Consider the following 21779-nt stretch of genomic DNA (forward strand, 5'->3'; position numbering starts at 1 on the left):
TTAAAATACATATGACAGGGGCTGGAGAGATGGCTCAGTGGTTAAGAGCATTGCCTGCTCTTCCAGAGGTCCTGAGTTTAATTCCCAGCAACCACATGGTGGCTCACAGCCATCTGTAATGAGGTCTGGTGCCCTCTTCTGGGCTGCAGACATACACACAGACAGAATATTGTATACATAATAAATAAATAAATAAATAAATAAATAAATTAATTAATTAAAAAATATGTATGACAAAAAGGAGCCACTAAATACCTAGATGCCTGGCACCACCACGAGACACTGTCAGGTGCTCATGAGTGTTCTCCCGTTCAGTTCACAGAGGCATAGCCTACAAGCATACTTCAAGAACTAATAAGTGGTAAATTAGACACAGAAAGTATTTATTAAGCTAGCATGGTTTCTACGATGGCTCGTACATCTCAGTCACCAGTGATGCTTGTGTTATCATTAAGTTTTAAAAATCAACATAACGGGAGACATGCGACGGCCAGCTCTTCTTTTGTGCACCCTTTAAGACAGGCATTTATCTGAGAAACCTCTGCGTTTCCTCGGGGATGGATCCCCCAAAATAAACTGCTGAAGGCATTGATTTGTTTGTTCTTTTTCTCCTGAAGTTTCACACGCTCAACATTGGGATGGACAATCACGGGGATGAGAACTCTTCTGTCTTTTCAAAACTGATAGTCAGGTGGGACCTGGGGTCCCAAGTGTTTATTGCTTTCTCCTGAGAGGCAGATATGGGGACTGTTGAGAGAGAAGGAAAAAAATTCTATTTATTCAAATCTTCTATTAGATGTGACTTTACATTAGAATACTAAAATCAGCTAATTATTAAAAAATCATTTGAAATGAAGTTCAGAAAGTACAGTTGTCCAGAGGCAACACAACTTTACTAAAATAGGAGAAGACTGAGCAACCTTTGACTATTTTGTGATATTTTTTTATTACAATACCACTCACGTGGTGTAGAATTCAGCATTTCACAACAGTGAAACCCGTGGTTCCTAGCAGATCTACAAGCTTGTGCAACCATCAGCGCTAGCTCACCTGGGAACATTTCTTTCACCTCTCAAACACAGTAACAAACAAGCAAACAAGCCAGCAGCCCCCACCAACAGTTCCTCCCATGCGCTCTCCCTCTAGCGCGGGGCCGACCTTCGTCTGTTCTCTTTTCCATGAATTTCTCTATTCTGTACATTTCACACAAGGGTAGCTTCTGCTGTGTGGTCATTTTTGTCTGTCTTTCAATTATCAATTATCGTAATATTCCCCATGTTTATCCAGGATGTTATACATGCTCCTCCTTTGTTCCTGTCATGGCGAAATAACTCCCCATTGTGTGGCTTTCCCATATTACATTCCACCCATCCATCTATTGGGTCCTGGATATTCTGGTTGTCTTCAGGTTTTAGCTATTATGAATAACACTGCCATGGATATTCATGCCCACATTTTTATGTGTTCATGTTTTCAGTCCTTTTGGGAATAAAACCTAGGAGTGGAACATTTAGGTTCTGTGGTGGTGCTTCTATGGCATCCCCACAACACTGGTATTTCTGAACATCTTCGGCATGGGCTTCTCTGTGTCGTTTTTAGAGAAATACCCATTAAATCTCATGTTCATTCTTATTTGTTCTTGGTTGCCTTTGTTAATTCCCAGTCAGACTGTCTTTTATGTATAGGTTTATAACTAAGCAGTAGAAGCAAATAGGAAAATGTGGAGAAAGCTGAGATGTACAGATTTATTATCAGATTGTTTCTGTAAACTCAATCGACATTGGATCTGGATGATAGAAACTAAAATAACTCCTGAATATAATTATGCAGAGGCTTTGTGGATGTTCACAGTGGCCATATTCAGTTCTTCCTAAGAGGACATTTTTTTCCAAGGCCTTAACCTCAGATCCAGCTTCGTGAGCCATGCAATGCATTACGCAACTCCATTGTAAGCTCAAAGAAAGAAACCTAACATGGTGGGTGATGATTCATGGCATATGGGAAAATTAATCGGCCCAGTCAGATTCCTGCATTTTAAAATTAGAAGTAAGTAATAAGAAAAAGAAGAGTTAGTGCGATTCAAGACTGAAAAGATTTTATGAGGCTCGTCATAGGATAAAGGACATAGTACAAATGAGCAAAAAGAGAGAGAGGGGGACGAGGAGGAGGAAGAAAGGGAAAAGGAGGGGATAGAGGTGCAAGGAGCTGGGCCTTCTGAATTCATTGCTGGGTTTTCATTTCCCTTCTTCTTTTATTGTGAGGTTTTGCCAGGGACACTTTGTCCCTGAAGCTAGGGCACTACCCCTTTCGGCTGCTATTGTGATTAATAAAACAGAATTCTAACTACACTAAACAAGAAAACAAAGATCCAAGGGAGCAGATTACAGTGAGAAGAGAAGGAAAAGGATGGGGAGAAGCAAGATTCCGGAGAAACGGTCATTAGACATTTGGAATCAAGATGAAATAGATTCCTATGAGCAACTAAACCTACAGAGAGACAACACAAAACCTAAGTCCTTTAAGGACAAAGAAAGTCAGAGCATAACCAGTCACCCCCTAGAAGACACACACAGATGGTCCTTTGAGGTGGAGGCCCCCTATTCCCTAAAATACAGTAATTTACCCAACAGTTCCATGGTCATTTAAGGAAGCGCAATTAATAATCCCTAATTCCAAGCCAGGTTAAGAAGACTGAGGGTTTTTGTTTTTGTTGTTGTTGTTTGTTTTTTAGGTTCGTATGAAGCAAATTTCCTCTTACAAACAGAAGTTTTAAAAAAGAAACTATGAAATTACATTGAGTTAAATCCTAAAAATACGAGTTTACAACATAGGAGAAAAGCTTATATCAGAAAGGCCTGGTCTACAAGAGCTAGTTCCAGGACAGGCTCCAAAGCTACAGAGAAACCCTGTCTCGAAAAAAAAAAAAAAAAAAAACAAAAAAAAACAAAAAAAAAAACCCAAAAAAACAGAAAGGTAAGGGCAGGTCAAAGTCACAAAATGTGTCAACGCTAATTCACGGTCAGCCAGCAACTGTTGCAATCAACAGAATTTTCACCACTTTGAGCTCATTTCTTAACATCCTTCCCCATATAATCTCCCTTCCCACCTCTCTGCATAGATGAATCAGCCACCAGGATTCGGCTCATCTGCTCTTGCCCACTCTGGTCCTTCCCTGTGTCCTTTATTGGTTTCCATTCCACACGAATTGCTCTTTGGTTTTGCGTTCTTTCCACTATCAGCCATTTGGAATGAACCCTACTGACCTTCGCTGATTCTTTCGCTTCCTGTACAGGCCACCCAGACCTCCTTGCTGTTCCCAGTAGAATTAAGATAGAGCCGTCTTTCCCTGCTGTTTCCTCTAAACAAACACCCTCGCCCCTGGATCCATTTTCTACTGTCACGACGCGATGCCTGGCGGTGGCTAATTTCCAATGAAAAAAACTGAACTTAATTCATGATTTGTAGATGGCACAGTGCCCAAGGACCTTCCTGTAACATCATCCCCTAGTGGAGATGCAAGACAAGAACGTGGGAACAAGAGGCGACAGGAGGACGAAGTTGATTTTGCAACAGATTCATTCAGGATAATCCACGTCTGTGATGATGGCCCGAATCCACTTCAAAGGTATTTAGTTCCCTTTCACTGGACTTCACCTCCCAACACTGCGGCTGGGGGATTTAGCTTCTAACACATGGAATTTGCACACACGTTCAAATCACTGCAACCTTTTTTGTCAAATGTTATCTTTTTAATAAGGCCTACTCTGGCCACATTATTTCTTCTAGATATTCATATTAGATTGTATGTTTTTAAAATTGTCTTTACACGTATTCTAGGCACAGATTTCTATCTCCTGCAGAAACTCACGGGCAGAGCAAAGTAGAGTCTAAGAAATGCTCACTGACGAGCAAACGCACACCCTCCCTTCAGAGTTTTACCTGGGCTTGTGAATCTTCCCCAGGCTGAAGAAGGGATTTGGTCAGGGCTGAAGGTTTTGACGTCAGTCTGTAAGGAGTGGTGAGCGAGATGGGTCAGAGGAGTTTGGTCGTCCATCTCGAACTGGCTCCAGTCGGTTTGGCCACACAGTTTTGTAATTTCTATCAGCAGGTGCCTGCCGCACAGCTTCCTAGGTTTGCCCTCTTGCTCCTGGGAGAAAGCAGCCAGTAGGAGTCCAAGCCACAACACACGCCGGGAACAGCAACAGCTGCTTCATTCCCTGGGCTCCGCCGCAGAGCCAGGCGCTGCAACGGCCGGTCGCCCCCGCCCCGCCGGACCCCGCCTCCTCCCCACCACGCCACGCCCCTCGCCACGCCCCTCTCACGCAAGCCCTGGCTATCTTTTCCAGAACACTGAGGTTAGGTGTGTGGTGTTCTAGGCCTGCTTGGACTTCCGGCTTGCAGGGAATTGAGAAAACAGGATCTTTTCCGCCCAGAAATCAGAAAGGAATGTCCTCCATTCCCTGGCTTTTACTCATTTTCTTTTTCTTCCTGGCCAAGAGACTGCCATTAAAATATGAGAAACATAGACCCCGAGTAACCAAAAATGTTCTAATGGAGATGCTGCAAACTACACCTGGAATGTGAACTCCTGTTTGCCGAGTGGGTAATGAGATCTCTTTTCCCTTCGGAAGACATCCTCTCATCTCCTTCATTATATTTTTTACTTTAAGAAATCATTGCTGGAGCTAGAGAGATGGCTCTGCACTTAGGAGCATTTGCTGCTCTTGCAGAGGAAATGGGTTCCTTTGTAGCACCCACATGGCATCTCACAACAGTCTGTCACTCCAGTTCTGACCTCCATCAGTACCAGGCATACACGCGGTGCATATACAGACATGCAGGCAAACACACATACACATCAAATAAAATAAATAGACCTTTTAAAAAGCATTAATTTTTTTAAGGTTAGCATGCGAAATAATGGGCCTAATCATGGTATCTTCTCACATCGATGGCATTACATTTGCTTTCGTTTATTCCGTGCCCTTATTGTACTCGACCATACCCCCACCGGTTCGGTTTCTTTCTTTAGTAATTCTCCCTTTCACTTTTTTTTTAAACATGGATCTTATTACTTAATTTCCTCTAGTTTCCTTAAGCACTCATCTCTCTTGGGGTCCCCTTTGTAGTTTCATATCCTACAAACACAAGCATATACATATATACATGCACAAATATGTAGTTTTAAATCTAGATTCCATGTGTAAGTGAAAACGTCATTTAGTATTCTGCTCCTGGTAAAAATTTGCCTTAGTTTATTTGTATGAACACATTCTACTTACAATAAATCTTTTTTATTGTTTTATTATACTTATTTACTGTGGGGGGAGGGTGCCACAATGTGTGTGCATGGGGGTTGGAACCAGTTCTCTCCATGCACCATGTGGGTCTCAGGAACTGATGTCACTTTCTCCAGCTTGGTGACAAATGGTTTAACCTGCTAGGGTATCTCACTGCCCAGGAAGGAATACGTTCTTAACTGCTACACATTATCATGACCAGTATAAGAGCTAAATAGATTAATAGATTTCTTTTTTGTTGTTGCTTTTGTTTTTTGAGACAGGGTTTCTCTGTAGCTTTGGAGCTTTGGAGCCTCTCCTGAAGCTAGCTCTTGTAGACCAGGCTGGCCTCGAACTCACAGAGATCCGCCTGCCTCTGAATCCCGAGTGCTGGGATTAAAGGCGTGAGCCACCACTGCCCAACTTTAAATAGATTTCTTTAGCTGAAAACTTTATTATTTAAATGAAGAATTTTGAGTGAATAAGTTCTAATATTATAAAATTAATCTCAGGCTTATTTATTAGTATCCTGTGCAATTAACTATTCTAGAACATTATTCTAAATATGTAAAGTATTTGTCTATCTGAGTCAAACATACTTTATTTAACATGATTTACAATTGCATCCATTTTCCTACAAAGGTAATAACTTCATTTTTTCTTTATGAACCTATAAAAATTCCATTGTGCATATTTACCATATTTTTTTAATGTAGTTTTTATATTTAAATATGTGTGTGGGTGCTGAGGTCAAAAGTAGTGTCAGATCACCTAGAGCTGGAGGTACAAGTGGTTATGAACTTCCTGACGTGGGGGATGGGAACCAAACCCAGGTCCCCTGGAAAAGCAGCAAGTGCTCTTAACCACTGGGCCCCGGGCCAGCACGTTATCACTGGGCAATCATCAGCTGAAGGGCACCTGGGCTGGTCCCACTCCCTAGCTATCTTGAGTGGTGCCTCAATGAACAAGTGCGCGTCTCTCTGATAAGGTACTGTAATACTTCCAGCTCTGCTCTTCCTGGTAAGCATTTCTTCAGCTATTCAGGGTCTTCTGTGCTTCCATGGGAATTCTGGGGTTATCTTTTCCAGTGCTGCCAAGAATGGCAGCGGGATTTTGATGAGTGTGGTACTGAATCTGTAGACATCTTTTGCTGGTAATAGTCATTTTTTGCAGATTAACTCTGCCTCTTCTTGAGCATGGGAGGGCAATCTAGTTCTATTATCTTTTCCAATTTATTCAGTGTCTTAACGTTTTCACTGTAGAAAATTTCATCTCCTTCATTTGGTTTAGTTCTAACTAGTGTTAGGTATCCAGAAGTTCAGGGAATAAGAACTCCCTCCCTCAGCGAATTCATTGCTGATCTGTATTAAGGCTGCTGATTCTCATGTGTGATTCTGTCCTGTTACCCTGTTGAGATATTAATCAGTTCCTGGAGTTTTCTGACAGCATCTTATGCTGTTATCTACTCATCGGTTTAGTATTTTTACACTTACCCTAAATAATTTTTACTTCATAATAATGTAAGGATGCTTATATATTCATAATACATTCTATAGAAGTTTTCAGTTTTAGTGATCATTGGTGATATATTAGTGATATTGTACAAATATATTTGCATATCTCGTATGGTTTGGGTGTCATTGCTGATACAGCATTTAGTTTTTCTTGCCAAGTGGTGCTGGAGATTGAGCCCTCAGAGTAGGCTGCTTAATAGGATATTGACCACTAAATCCAGAAGTGGTAATCAAACAAACAGATGTACAGATTGCAACACAGAATTCAAGAAACATGGAAAAGCAAGGCAACTTCTGAACCCAAAGACCTATCCTGAAATAAGTCAAATGCCAGGTGAAGAACTTCAAATGTTTCTGATAAAATGACCAGTGGTCTGAAAGAGACTATGAACAAGTAGCATGACATCAATCCAGAATCTAGAAAGGAAAATCAGCACACAGAGGCGAACATCATCCATATAGATTTAAAAAACAACAAAATTGGAAGAAAATTCAGCAAAGAATTGAAATTTTGAAAGAAAAAGGAATATTGTAAATGAAAACATTAATGAGTCAAATATCAAAACGAAACAAACAAAAAAAAGAGAAAAATTTGACTAATAAACTTCAACCAGGCAGAAGGAAGAAAATGAGAGAAGGTAGTGAAGGCTGATGAGATGCAGTAACATTCAAAACACAAGGAGATTTAAAAAGCATGACCACAGCATCCAGCAACTCAGGGACACAATCAAGAGACCAAACCACAGAATCCAAGAATGGAAGACGGGTCCGCAGAGAAACACTAGAGGGCACAGAGAATATAGTCAACATAATTGTAGCATTAATTCCCCCAAATCTAGAGAAAAAGACATCCAAACATGAGGCATTTGAACCCCAAGTGCACAGAACTAGAAAAGAACCCCTCCGTGGCATATTATAGTCAAGGTATCAAAAACAGGAAGTGAAAAACAATATTAAAGGCATGACAATCAAAACTAACACCATCATCACACAAAGATAGAAACAGTAAACATCAGCTCTCTTATAAGCAAGAATCTTAAGAAGGAAAGCATGGAGGATACATTTCAAGACTGAAATTAAATAACTGCTGACCAAGATTGCTGTGTCTAACAAAACTATCTTGGAAACTGATGGAGAAATTAGACTGTCTTTAGTATCTCTTAGTATAAGATGATTGCCAGCAGCAAGTAGGATACTTTGACTTCATGCATTCATATGTGTATCTCTTGTATTTCTTTTTCTTGTTGCTCCTAAGAATTTAAGCATTATAGTCAGTCAAAAGGAATGACCTTGTTTTGTTTTCATATTTTTGAGTAAATGCTTTCAGTTTTTTCTCATTTAGTGTATATTGTCTTATAGATGTGTTAGGTTGAGACATGTTCATTTTATTCCTAGTATCTGCAGGATTTTTATCATGAAATGATGTGGGATTTCCCTCTGTATGCTGTGAATACCATGGGTTAATAATGGAACTGCTTTGGGCCTATAGCAGAGCTATAGGGGAACAGAGGTAGGTAGGGAAAACTAAACCAAATGCTGGAAGAAAGGTGAGTCAGGGAGAAGCCATGTAGCCCTGCTGGAGACAGACACGGGAACTTTTCCTGGGTAAGCCACAGCCTTGTGGCAATACACAAGTTATAGAAATGGGGTAAATTAATTTGTAAGAGTTAGCCCATAAGAAGCTAGAGCTAATGGGCCAAGCAGTGATTTCATTAATATGGTTTCTGTGTGGTTATTTCGGTTCTGGGCAGCCGGGAAACAAAACTAGCAGCCTTCTCCAACAATGAAAGGAATGCTGAACTTGTAGAAGCCCTGGTTTTTTTTAATGTCAACTGAGATGGTCTTGTGGTTTCTGTTCCTGAAGGTCATTTATGTGTTGAATTACACATAAATTTGCATATGTTGAATCAGTCTCTTCTTTTGACTCACTGAGTGGCTTGAATGAGCGTGGGTTAAGTTACTTCCTATAGCATGGGCAAACTTACCATCAACTACACCACAGAAGAAACTGACCCTTCTCAGGGAGGGATAAAATCTCAAAGCACTCCACCCATTTCCTGATCCATGATGGATGCTGAAGGCCCCAATTTTTGTGCAGTCCGTGTCCAGAAGACAGCATTTCAGAGCCTGCTTCCACATTCTCTAACACTTTACATGTATTACCACTTCACATCCTCCCAACATTTCATGGGCTTTCATGGGGTTGCTATAGATGTCCAGTTTAGGGCTAACCACTCAATAGTCACTTAGTCTCCCATACTTTGGCCCATTTGTGAGTCTCTGCATTAATAACTGCCTTCTTTCATTTTCAATGAAATGTGGAGTTATTAAAGGATTATATAATACAGATTAGGACAATCTCAGCACTTTTCTTGAAAACAACCAATATCCCAACTGTACTAAGCCACAATGTTCTAGTCAGAAACTCTTTCAGGGAAATGCTGTAAGAGAAGAACATACCAAGCATATATAGATGGAGACATAAAGGACTCAAACTTTATGTGTCAGACAATCTTATCTATGCGATTCTGTGCTATACCAGTTCTGGCTAGTTTAATGTCAACACAACCACAAGCTAGAGAAGCCTTCAGTTGAGGAAATGCCTCCATATGATTGGGCTGTGGGCAAGCCTGTTGGGCATTTTCTTAATTAGTGATTGATGGGGAGAGCCCCACCCACTGTGGGTAGTGCTGCTTCTGAGCTTGTAGTCATGGGTTCTAAGAAAGCAGGCTGATCAAGTCATGAGGAGCAAGCCAGTAAGCAGCACTCCTCCACGGCCTCTGCATCAGCTCCTGCCTCCAGGTTCCTGCCTTGTTTGAGCTTTTGCTGTGGGACAATGGTCTTTTATCCTGTCACTTGTATTATTTTTAATAAATGCTGATTGGCCAGTAGCCAGGCAGGAAGTATAGGTGGGATGACTAGGCAGGAAGTAGAGGCAGGACAATGAGAATTCTGGGAAGAGGAAAATTGCAGTCTGCAGTTGTCACCCAGACAGAGAGGAAGTCAGACACAGAGCAAGCAAGCTGTGATTGCCTCACTGAAAAAGATACCAAGCCATGTGGCTACCACAGACAAGAATTATGGGGTAATATAAGTCAAAAGAGTTAATAAGAAGCCTGAGCGAATAGGCCAATCAGTTTACAATTAATGTAGGCCTCGGTGTGTTTACTTGGGACTAACTGGCTGCGGAAACGGGGCAGGGACAGAAACTTAAGACAACAAGCTTTGTCCCGACTGTCCTTCAGTGATGAAGAGTGAGATGGAAACAGAAATCAACCATAAACCCTTTTCTCCCCAAGTTGCCTTGGACGTGGTGTTTCAATCATAGCAGTAGTGGACAACCCTATTGCTTGGCTTTGTATTTTCCCATGCACACCCCTTATAAGCCGACATGCGGTAAATGGAACGTCTTTGTTTACTCCATCTGAACAGAATGTGGTCCTCCAGGCAGTTAAGAATCTTCATCTGATTTGTTACCTGATACCTTCCTTGCCTTGAACGTGTCCAGAATACAGTAGGTTCTTAACTAACCCTTAGTGTAATAAATACAAAGAATGATGCTATCAACAAAATAATGAATTAAGTGACAGTAAGTTTATAGTATTTGGTAAATCAATGAATAAGTGAGTAAATGAGATTTATGAGTTCTTTTGTACTGTTCCCTAACTTCTGTCATCATTTTAGTTTATTACTATGCTGCTTAGAGTTTAAAATCTTTTCTTAAAAGCTTATCAGTGATATAGTCACCTTTTATTCGTATTTATTATCTAGTGCCTCCTAAATTAGACATAATGAGTATCTGTTGTGGTGAAAAGACATTTTAACTGCGATTTATCATTAGCCAGCTGAATGAATTTATTAAATTATATTAAATTAATGATATTTAAATTTATTTATCTTATTAACTTTTTAATTTTATATATATGAGTGTCCTGCCTGCGTGTATTGTCTGTGCAAAGCCACTTGTATTGTGGTGCCTGCAGAGGCCAGAGGAGGGCCCAGGACTTCCTACGAGGGCATTTATATTGAGGTTAGCTCTTATATGTGCTTAAGTGGGTAAGATTTCATAGCCTTCAAAAGCAATAAGATTGTTAAAAAGGCAAAATGAGTTTTGCATTAGAAGTATTATTAACAGAACAACAATAATGGAAAAAACATTTCTTTCATTCAAATGGAAATCCCAAATGTAAATAACAATTTCTCAGATTCTTATAATCGAAGGGAACAAAAGAGGCATCAAGCAGGTGCAAGGATGCACACATCTGGTTCCCATCAGCAGTACTGAGCGATAGCTCTTCTGGGACAACCAAAGTGGCAACATTGATAACTCAGCCATACACGGGACTGCCCTCTTCCTCCGTGCAGAGTATCCAAGGGCAAAGGCGTTGGTTTCTGGAGGACCGCTGGCTTCTGCTTCACCTTGTGTCTTATTGGAACCTTTCTCAAGCCTTCCAGGCTGCCAGCTGAATTGTTCAGTGGTGGTGGCATGCTGCTGCAGCTCTGGTAAGGGCAGACGCGCCCCGCAGTGCATTGTACCTTGAGCTCCTGTGACCAATTTGTGAGGGTCTTTAAGCATCGTATCCGAAGGCGCCGCATCTTTGTTGATGGATGGCACAGTTTTCTGTGATGTTTAAAAGAAAGTGGGTGGGGGAGAAAGATATTCTGTCAAAGAGCATTCGTGAACTAAGACACTTGAATAGCAACAAACTATTTTTGCCAGGATATATTAAACACTGAAACAGAATCAGCAAGTACGGAATATCTAAATGGTTTTGCTTGCTGGACAGGTCAGAGTGCTATGATTCTTACCAGGGTTCTCTTTACGCATGGCCTTCCAATATCTTTCTTCATCACACCTGCCTTGCTTTTTATCACAGTAGTTTTTCACCCTTTGACATAGAATGCTTACTTTTCTGAAATCGTGTTGGCCATTGAAACATTAGTGTTCACATTGCTAGGCGAGGCGTGGTGGCACACGCCTTTAATCCCAGCCTTTGGGGGACAGAGCAGAGGCTCTGTGGGGTCTACAGAGTGAGTGTCAGGCAGCCAGGACTAGGTAGAGAGACCCTGTCTCAAAACAAAACCCCACTAATATGCATGTTTTCTAGCCTGAGTAATTTCTTCATTGCTTTTGAGCCATGAAAGGAATCCTTGAAAAATATTTTCATAATTTTAAGAGCTTAAGTGTCCCATAGTATGAGGTATGCTTCAGGATAGCTTTTAAAAGACAGAGTTTCCAACAGTTTCAGCTCTGACCAGGAGGATGGATGTCTCTAAACATTTATTGTAATCTTTTCCTCCAGATGTTTTGCTCCAAGTCAATGGTATTGTATATTCAAGAGAGAAACAGCTTAAAACAATGGTTCTCTCCACCTTCGTAACACTGTGACACTTTAACACACTTCCCCATCTTGTGGTGACCCCAACCGTAAAATTATTTTCATTGCTACTTCATAACTGTAATTTTCTACTGTTGTAAATCGTAATGCAAATATCTAATATGCAGGCTATCTGATATGTGGCCCCCCACCCCCCAAAGGGGTCTCAACCCACAGGTTGGGAACTGCTTGCTTAAAAGAACGCCATGTGCTTCTCAAAGAGATTAGTGTCTCCCACAGTACATGTGCCAAAGTGTTAAATGTGCGGTTTGCCCAGTAGGAAATGCTGCTAGACCCACCTGGCCCCTGCCTTCTTTATACCTATCTATAGTTCAGCATGCCCTGACTGTTCCATGTGGCAATGCCAGTTAGGAGTTTAAAAAGAAAACATTTTCTGCCAAAAAAAAAACCCACACAAAACACAACAAACAAACAAACAAAGATCCCTTACAGTAACACAAACCCTTCCGACTTTTACCTATTCCAAATGCACAAATTAAGAGTTTTAGCAAACAAAGAAACTGGAAATGTTGGTTATGTTCAAAGTTTAGAACAATGACTCAGTCTGGCTGCTGTTCTTCTTCAGCTTACCAGGAATAGGAAAACCCAGGAATCCAAAAGACACAGTAAGCGTGGAAGGGAGATGCCTGGGTAGCCATGGACGCTTACCCTTCAGAGAAAGCCAAGCCCTTCACCTATACAGGGGTGCGCTAGGACAAAGCTCCTTCCTGTGAGTCCTGCCATTCCCTGAGCCAACAATATACTTCAGCAGCTGGAATTTGGCAGAGGGAAAGCAATAGCACTGTGGCTACTTTACCTTCTCACTGCTCCCTGCTAGCTCTAAGTCGGCCATGCAGGTGACATTCTGGGCGAATATATATATATATATCAGAAGTTTTAGCTCTTTTCTGAAGTAAGACTCTTGAACTTTAACGTACCTTATTGGTCCCTCTTTGCTCTAAAACTTTGTCCAGATAGAGCTTTCTTGGTGGCCAAGCAAAGCTGATGATAACTTTCTATGAACTTAGAACTAGTGAGCAAAGGCCAGTTATAGTTTGGGTCAGAGTTAATTTACAGGTTTTTGTGCCTTGAAATTCTTTATTTAAATAATTTTTAGGTTATTTTGAAATCCATATTTTTAGTTTGTAGGTACTAGACTCAAATATTACATTTTAATCTAACTGAATTCATACAGGTACATGCTTTTTAATCACTGAAGTTTTATATAGCACCAAAGAGTGTTCGGCCACGGTAGTCTGAAGGCTAGCCTCCCTTCTTGCTGGTCCCCTTCACTTTCCTCTAGGGTTTCTCTTGCACTCCCCTACCCTTTAGATTGAACTGCAAGACCTAATTCGAAAGGATGCAGGTCAAGGCTGGCTGGCTGATATGCCTAAAGCGGGGAGCAGGAGTTCTCGCAGGCATAATCCACAGCCCAGATTTGGGCTCCCCTAGGATCAAGCACTACTCTAGCATGAAGCTGCTGGCGGCTGCTTGCATGCCTACCTCCCTCTGATGGGTTCTCATTGAAATTCTTTAATCCAAGCAAGTTACAAAGACCAAACCTGAGGCTGGAGAATCATAAGCCATAGAGGGCTGGGTCTTTCCCACTAGGGCAGCCGGTGGGAAGCACAGCACCGGAAAGCTGGGGAGAGTTTCAAGGATGCTCACCTGTTATTGACCTTTGTCGCCGAGCTGGCTCCTTCCGGTCCACTATCAGTGAGGTCCCACAGATTTCGATTACGGTTCGGACATATGTACGGTCACACACCTTAATGACTTCGTTCAGCCACTCTTCCGAGACCCGTGCCCTGCAAGGCTGGTTTAACAGCAGCCAGAACCCCAGGAGCGGGAGCAAGAACTTGCTGGACATCATGGTCTGGGCAGCTTCTGGAAAGCTCAGCCTTGGCGGGACTAGGCTCTGCAGCTTTCCTAGTGCTGGAGCCGGCTTTTATGTCCCTTGGGCGCTCTTAGCGCCTAGGTAGATGGTTCCAGCTCCACCCTCTTTCCACCCACCCGAGGCAAGGCCTTCTGGGATTGATCTTGATCACCTTGCTGACCTTCCTTCTCTGCGTCACCTTCTGTCCTTATCCCTCTCACTGCACTTTTCCTCTCTGCTCTTTGCCCTCAAACCATTCTGCATTCCGAAATTACTCTGGATTCGAGACTTTTCCTTGGTTCCAGAATGAACCATGGCCCCTGCTCATATGGAGACCACCTCCTTACAAACAAAGGCTTGCCAGCACGAACATGTGCCCCTACCTTCCAACCCCAGTAAGAGTTGTAGTTGTCCAACCCCAGACAGCCTGTCAGTCCGGAGAAACTATAACAGGAACGGACTAAGCGGACGATTTTTTCACCCGAAACCTGGTAGAAAACATTGAAACTTGTTTTTTGTTTTGTTTTGCTGATGTGAACGGGGCTGCTTTTGTGATTTCTTTTCGGCAAATTCCTTCTTGATGTTTTAAAATGCTGCTGAGTTTTGTACGTTGGTTTTAGACTCTAGAGTGGAGATTCTGCTAGTCATAATGGAGTACATTTTTTCTCTGTATAGAATCATGTAATCTGCACCATTTGACTTCCTCCCCTTGTAATTGTTTTCTGCGTTCTTTATTGAGTTATCGTTCATCCTAAACTCTTCGGGACTATCTTGAACAAGAACATGGCCCTTCTCTTGTTTTAAATATCAGATGAAATGCTTTTAGCTTCTCTGCCAATATGATGCAGGCTGTGGCTTATCATATACTCTTATGTTAGATATGAACTTTCTATCATTTGTTTTAAATCATGAAGCAATGCTGGATTTTATCCAATGTTTCTCCTACTTCTATTTTTATGATTTTTGTAATTAATTTACATGATTATATTACAGTTATTGATTTGCAAATGGGAAACCATCCATACATCTATTTTTAGGATGCAGCCACCATGGTTCATGAAACATTTTTTTGATGTTTTACTATTTTGTTGAGTGTTTTTGTGTCTGTATTTATCAATGACATAGGTTTATAGCTTTGTTCATCGTATCTTTGTCTCCTTTTGGTACGGGGTGATGCTTCCCTGGCAGGATGAATTTTGACTCTTTAGAATAGTTTGAGAATAAGTGATACTTCTTTAAGAATTTGGTAAGATTTTGCTGCAGAGCCAGCTAAGGTCAGGCTGTCCTTTGTTGGGAGACTTCTTGGTTGCTCAGTCTCATTACTTATACTGTTCTATTCTGGCTTTCTATGTCCTCATGGTTCAATTTTGGTAAATTATCTGTATCTAGAAATTCATCATTTTTTCTTTTATTTTAAAATTTTAAATGAGATTGATTTATTAGATATTGTACATAGCATATAAGGCCTTTTCAGATTTTTTACATTATCCTCAGTGATGTAGCTCTAATATTTAGTAGCAGACATATAATCAAAAGACCAAACTACCTCAGTTTGTGGTAATTCAGTCTGGAGGTCTAATCAGACTAAAGATCCAAAAACCTGTGATGTGCTTTTTAAAAAAAATGAACCTGGAAATTAAGCAAACTAGAGGATTTTTTAATTAAAACCGCTTCAATGCTAATAATAATAATAATAATAATAATAATAATAATGATAGCCACACTCTCTTTACATATAGTTTTTTAGTTACAAAAGAGAATTTGGGGACATATAGCCAGACTGCTAATGTTTTCAAAGCCATGTGTATGTTTTGGTTTAATCAGAAAACTCAAAATATCTTTTTCATTAGACATGTGTAGGAATGTTTAGCATATGAAAATACTGGTAACAGAAAACTAAGCTGCTGACAGCATTATTCCAACCCCCACAGCAAGTTTTATTTTTATATAGCATCAAGTCACACAGCCCACGGGAGGTCAGCTCCCAGTCTGCTCCAGCATAGTAAGAGAAAACCTCAGAGTAGTGAGGGCTTAGGAAATTTTTTTTTTTTTTATGTTGAAAAGGTGTATATTTAGAATTAGCCGGCTGGGCTCAGTTTAGATGATTCCAATTTTGTTGGCAACATCCAGAGCATCATAATCAGGAGCCAACCGGACATACGCCTTCTTCTCTCCGTCGGGTCTTATGAGGGTGTTGACTTTGGCCACATCGATGTCGTAGAGTTTCTTCACAGCCTGTTTGATCTGGTGGTTGTTGGCCTTGACGTCCACAATGAACACAAGTGTGTTGTTGTCTTCTATCTTCTTCATGGCTGACTCGGTGGTCAGGGGGAATTTGATGATGGCACAGTGGTCAAGCTTGTTCCTCCTGGGCGCGCTCTTCCGGGGGTATTTAGGCTGCCTTCATAGCCGCAGGGTCTTGGGCCACCGAAAGGTGGGCGATGTGCGAATCTTCTTCTTTTTGTGGCCGTGGATGCCTTTCAGCACTGCCTTCTTGGCTTTCAAGGCCTTCGCTTTAGCTTCCGCTTTGGGAGGGGCAGGAGCTTCCTTCTTCGCTTTGGGCGCCATCTTGACCTTAGGAAAAATTCTTATCTGAGGGTTGCTCTTAACCTAAGAAAAAAGGAACAAGCACATGCTTTCCTGATGGTACTTTTCTCTTTTACTTCATCTTTAAAATGCTCTCTGAGAATCTCTCTGTCCCCACACAGCTACAGAGTCATTTACAGCTTCCTAATTAGGTCTCTGCAGTCCCTTCTCACAGCTCTACCCAGTTCTTCCTCTCAGTTCTTTCATTTCCAGCCAAACGCTGGAAAATTATGAGTTACATTTTCAGGACCTGACCCATTCTCTTAATACAAGATACATCACATAGTTTCTCTTAGGCTGGGGCTGTCATGAATAATGCCTGGTCCAGCACGTAGGTTTCAGCTGATGAGGGTCCCCAGACACTAAGCAATTGGCTGAACCTTGAGGAGCAGGAGTACGTGCTGAAAGTGACATTATAGTTACTAAATTCCTTCAAGCTATGACCTTCGATCAGCAAAATAACATCTGGGACGATGACTTCGTATGTTTGTCCCTAAGGCCAACCAGATATTTGTCTCCAGGGACAACAAACCTACGTAGAATTTGTTCTGTAGTCAAAAGTTAGCTGTCCATGTAAAAGGTTGTCTTTGTGACTGAGAATCCTGTGTCAGTCTGAGGGATGTAAAATACCCTAGTCTTCGTTCTATTCATCAAAATTATACAGCAAAAATCATCTTCCTAATCATCCGCAGCTATATGTGTGCCCAATAAGTGTAAAACACACCACCAAAGAACTGTGGAAAGGACAGCTGTTCTTATCGGGGAGGCACAGCAGGGGCGCTTGAGAAAGCTAAGAGCAGAAAACAACCCGTCCATTACAGTCCGTAACCCACAGCTTTGCCAAGGGGGAAGGGACACCCAACAGGGAATCATGTGTCTGGTGGGTCGACCTGTTGAACATTAGTGCCATTGCTGTACACGGACCCTGAATTATGACCACCGCAAGCTTTGTTTTCATAAAGTACCAAGACATTTTGTTTTTTTTTTTAAAGACATACACAATGAACTTGATTCTTTAATCCAGCATAAAGTATGCCCTTGTCTCTGCTACATGAGAACGGGTGGCATTGCTGCTGGCGTCTGAAAGAAGAGGCTCCCAGGGACCATGATGGCAGCTGCCCTGAAGCCATGTTCTGAGGTTTTCAGTTTGTTGGTGCATTGGTGCTCACCAGTCCCTAGGGATCCTTCGTGTTCCTCACATACTGGTTTTATTGCACCCCTCTTTGTTTGTAATTTTAATTAATTGCATCTCCTTTATTCTCTCTCAGTTGTTCTAACTAAAATTTCTTGATTTTTGTCTACTCAAAACCCAGCTCTTCATTTCATTTATGTTTTCAGCTATATTTTATTCTCTATTTATTCTTGTGGTCATTGTTATTTTGGATTTGGACCTGTCCTGTTGCTTTTCCTGGACTTTGAAATGCACACTTAAGCTGTGTTTTTTTTTTTGAAATCTTATTCTTCTTCTGAAGCATTTCTTGCTATTATTTTTTAATCCATAACATTTGATTCTATCTTCATAAGTTTTAAAACTTTTCTTATTTTAGGCTAAAAGTTTATGTTTTCCATTGCATGTTTAAGGATGTACAAGAAAAGAGAGATGCAATATGGCCAATATAACATAGTATAATTTTTTATTATTTTTTGTACTAGGAGTATATAGACATGGATTAAAAACAATTTTAATTTTCTTCATTACTTCTTCAATGACTTAGTGTTTACTCAGTATCATTTGTAGTCTTCTACATATATTCATATATTATATAATTTCTGAAGTTTCTTTTACTCTTTTGTTGTTGTTGTTATTTTTCCAGACAGGTTCTCTGTGCAACTGCCCTGGCTTGTCCTGGAACTCTCTCTGTAGACCGGGCTGTCATTACAAGGAACTCACAGAGATCCAACGGCTCTGTCCTCTAAGTGCCGGATTAAAGTGTGCACCACCACTGCCCAGCTAGTTTCTTTTATCTTGATTTCCAGTTTTATTTTATTATGACAGAAAAAGTACTAATATGATTTTGATTCTTTTAAAATCTGTTATTTGTTTTGCCTTATGTAGAGAATGCTCCTCGTGCTGAATGAAATGAGTGTGTATGTGGCAGAGCTGCGGGGTTGAGAGTTTCCATTAGTATCTCCCCTCGTGTGTTAATGTCGGGGTGTTTCTTTTTATCTAGATGTCTGTTCCGTGTTGAAAGAAGGAAGCTGAAGTCCCCATTCTTATTGTATTGGAGATTATCTCCCCCTTTAGTGTTTTATGATTACATTCTTTAGTATGGGTGAATTTACTCTATAATTGTTATGTCTTCTTGTTGAATTGATCTCGTTCTTGTCTCTCTTTTATAGTTTTATTCAAATGTATTTTATTTGATGTAAGTATAGGTATTCCTCTCTGCGACTGTTTTGTTAAAGATCTATCTATCTATCTATCTATCTATCTATCTATTTAATGTGTACTGTCTTTTGCCTATATATACTCTGTATGAGGATATTGGATCCCCTGGAATGGGAACTACAGACAGTTGTGAGCTTCCATGTGGGGTGCTGGGAATTGAAACCTGGGTCCTTTGGAAGAGCAGCTAGTGCTCTTAACTGCCTGAGCCATCTCTCCAGGCCCTGCCTACTGGTTTTCATTAGCGTGGAATGTCTCTTTTCTGTCTACACAGTGTGTCTGTAGTGGTGAAGAGAATTTCCTGTGGGCAGCATAGTGTTAGATTGGGTGACTTACTGAGTTATTTATTTCTAAGATCATTTGGATCTTCATCTTTAATCCACTCAGGCTATATCTTATTAGTTTTTTCAAAGAAATAATTTTTTTCCTTTTCCTTTTGATAACACGTTAATGTTATGTATTAACGTGTCTCTGTGTGACATTTCAGGTCCATGTGGATAGCATGCACTCGTTGAATCCAGCCTCTCTTTGTCCAGCCCTGCCCACCTTCCCAACCTCTAATTTTCTTTTTTTTCTTTAAAGTATTTACTTGTTTGTTTGTTTATTTATTTATTTATTTATTTATTTATTTGTATACAATGTTCTGTCTGTGTGTATGCCTGCAGGCCAGAAGAGGGCACCAGACCCCATTACACATGGTTGTGAGCCACCATGTGGTTGCTGGGAATTGAACTCAGGACCTTTGGAAGAGCAGACAATGCTCTTAACCTCTGAGCCATCTGTCCAGCCCCCACAACCTCTAGTTTTCTACACACAGATCTTGTTTTGTGTTTTACAGAATTATACACTGCTTGGCAAGAAAAAGTATGGAAGCAACCAACAACTAAAAGTCTTGTTCTGTTGATATTTGGGAAGGAAGAATAAAGCTAACTCCTTTCGGGGTGTATAACCCGGAGCAATAGAATTGCCATACCAGAGAGACACCCGTGCGCCAGTGTGCACAGTTCACATTACTCAAGATACAGACTCGATGTAGTAAAGATACACAAGGGAATCTTATTCAGCCACCAGGAGGATGAAAGCCTATCGTTCTGTAGCAGTAGACAGAACTGGAAGATGTGTTACGTGAGATAGCCAGTGCACAGGAAAAGAAACACCAGCTTTTCTTCTCTGTCAGGGAGTCAGTGTTTTTTTAACCCGAGGGGTTTACTTACATTTAATTTATGTTATTAATAGCTAAGACTTACTCCTGTTAATTTGCTTATTTTTTTGATTTATGTTTTTCTGTGTTATTCTGTTTGTTTTGTTTAATATATTGTTAAAGTGCACTTTATCCACTTCTCTTTGAGCTTATTCTTTCAGCAATCTCATGGTTCTTCCTCCCTACCATCCCTCTCCCTCCTCCCCCTCCCTCCCTCCCTCCGTCCCTCCATCTTCCTTCCTCCCCCCTCCCCTCCCTCCTCGTCCTTCCTTCCTTCCTCCTCCCTCCCTCCCTCCCTCCTTCCTTCCCTTCCTCCCTCCCTCCCTCCCTCTGTCCTTCCTTTCCTTCCTTCCTTCCCTCCCTCCCCCTCCCTCCCTCCCTCCCTTCCCTCCTCCCTCCCTTCTCCTCCCTCCCTTTCCTTCTTCCGTCCTCTCTTTTTCTTTCTTCCTGCTTAAACACTCGCCAAGCGCCTGATGAGAATTTTCTCTAGTGGGTGATTAACTCTCTCTTGATTTTGCTTCTTCAGGGTCTTCATTTTTCTCCTTCATTTTTGAATAACAGCGTTGTCAAAAGCAATTTGTCTAGGTTGTCAAGTGTGTTGTTTCAGAACTTGGAGTCAGTCGTTCCCTTCCTTCCCGCTCTGAAGGTCTCTGTTGTAAAGCTGTTGTTGGACTGATGGACCACGAATGGAACTTTGTACCTTTCCACTCTTTCTTTTAAAGATTTAAATAATTTTTTAAAGTGTGTTGTGTGTGTGGTGTGGTGTGTGGCACGCATGAGGAGCTCAGAAGACCATATCTAGTCCCCCAGAGCTGGAATTACCTTGTATTTTCACAGTGTGACTAAATATGCCACAGGAGGGTCAACTCCGACCATTCTACTTGAGGATCCACGTGTCTTCTATATGTGCATGTCTATCTTTGAGATTGGGGCATTTTCTAACTATTTCCAACCTATTATTTAATAGGCTTTGCTTGCTTCTTTGTTTTTAATACTTGTCTCTATTTCTTAGGCTTCTGGTGGCCAAATGTACTTATTCCTTAAGAATGTCTCAGAGAGTCAGGCGGTGGTGGCGCACACCTTCAATTCCAGTACTTGGGAGGCAGAGGCAGGCGGATCTCTGTGAGTTCGAGGCCAGCCTGGCCTACAAGAGCTACTTCCAGGACAGACTCCAAAGTTACAGAGAAACTAGGTCTCAAAAACAAAAAACAACAAACAAACAAACAAACAACAACAACAAAGAATGTCTCAGAGACACTATTTTCTTTTCTCTCCCCTTCTTTTAAATTTTCTTTCATTTTTATATTGCGATCATTGGTGCTTTGTCTGCATGTGTGAGGGTGCTGGATACTCTGCAGCTGGAGTTACAGACAGGTGTGAGCTGCCATGTGGGTGCTGGGAACTGAACCCTGGTCCTCTGGAGGAACAGCCAGTGCTCTTAACTACTGAGCCACTTCTCCAGCCCTTCCTCCTTTTCTTTTCTGCCTGAGATATTTTAAGATCTGTCTTCAGCCTCAGGTTTATCTTCCTGTTGAGCTAGCCTGTAAACATTCAACCTC

General features: G+C 41.2%; 2 protein-coding genes and 1 pseudogene across 2 annotated transcripts; all 3 read right to left on the bottom strand.

Moving 5' to 3' along the window:
* Window positions 1–362: 362 nt before the first annotated feature.
* Window positions 363–8932, bottom strand: Insl6 (insulin like 6). Its single transcript, XM_042054464.1, is given in 8 exon segments — window positions 363–472; window positions 474–521; window positions 523–557; window positions 560–694; window positions 697–747; window positions 3940–4205; window positions 6051–6117; window positions 8779–8932. Coding segments are annotated over 8 exon segments (825 nt in total). The 3' UTR covers window positions 363–403.
* A 2133-nt stretch (window positions 8933–11065) lies between these two features.
* Window positions 11066–14041, bottom strand: LOC119806054 (prorelaxin 1-like). The gene is given in 3 exon segments (XM_042054465.1): window positions 11066–11140; window positions 11142–11338; window positions 13840–14041. Coding segments are annotated over 3 exon segments (474 nt in total).
* A 2103-nt stretch (window positions 14042–16144) lies between these two features.
* On the bottom strand, window positions 16145–16615 carry LOC119807085 (annotated as a pseudogene).
* Window positions 16616–21779: the final 5164 nt, after the last annotated feature.

The sequence above is a fragment of the Arvicola amphibius genome, chromosome 1 (genome assembly GCF_903992535.2).
Source record: "Arvicola amphibius chromosome 1, mArvAmp1.2, whole genome shotgun sequence".
In the NCBI taxonomy this organism is placed as follows: Eukaryota; Metazoa; Chordata; class Mammalia; order Rodentia; family Cricetidae; genus Arvicola; species Arvicola amphibius.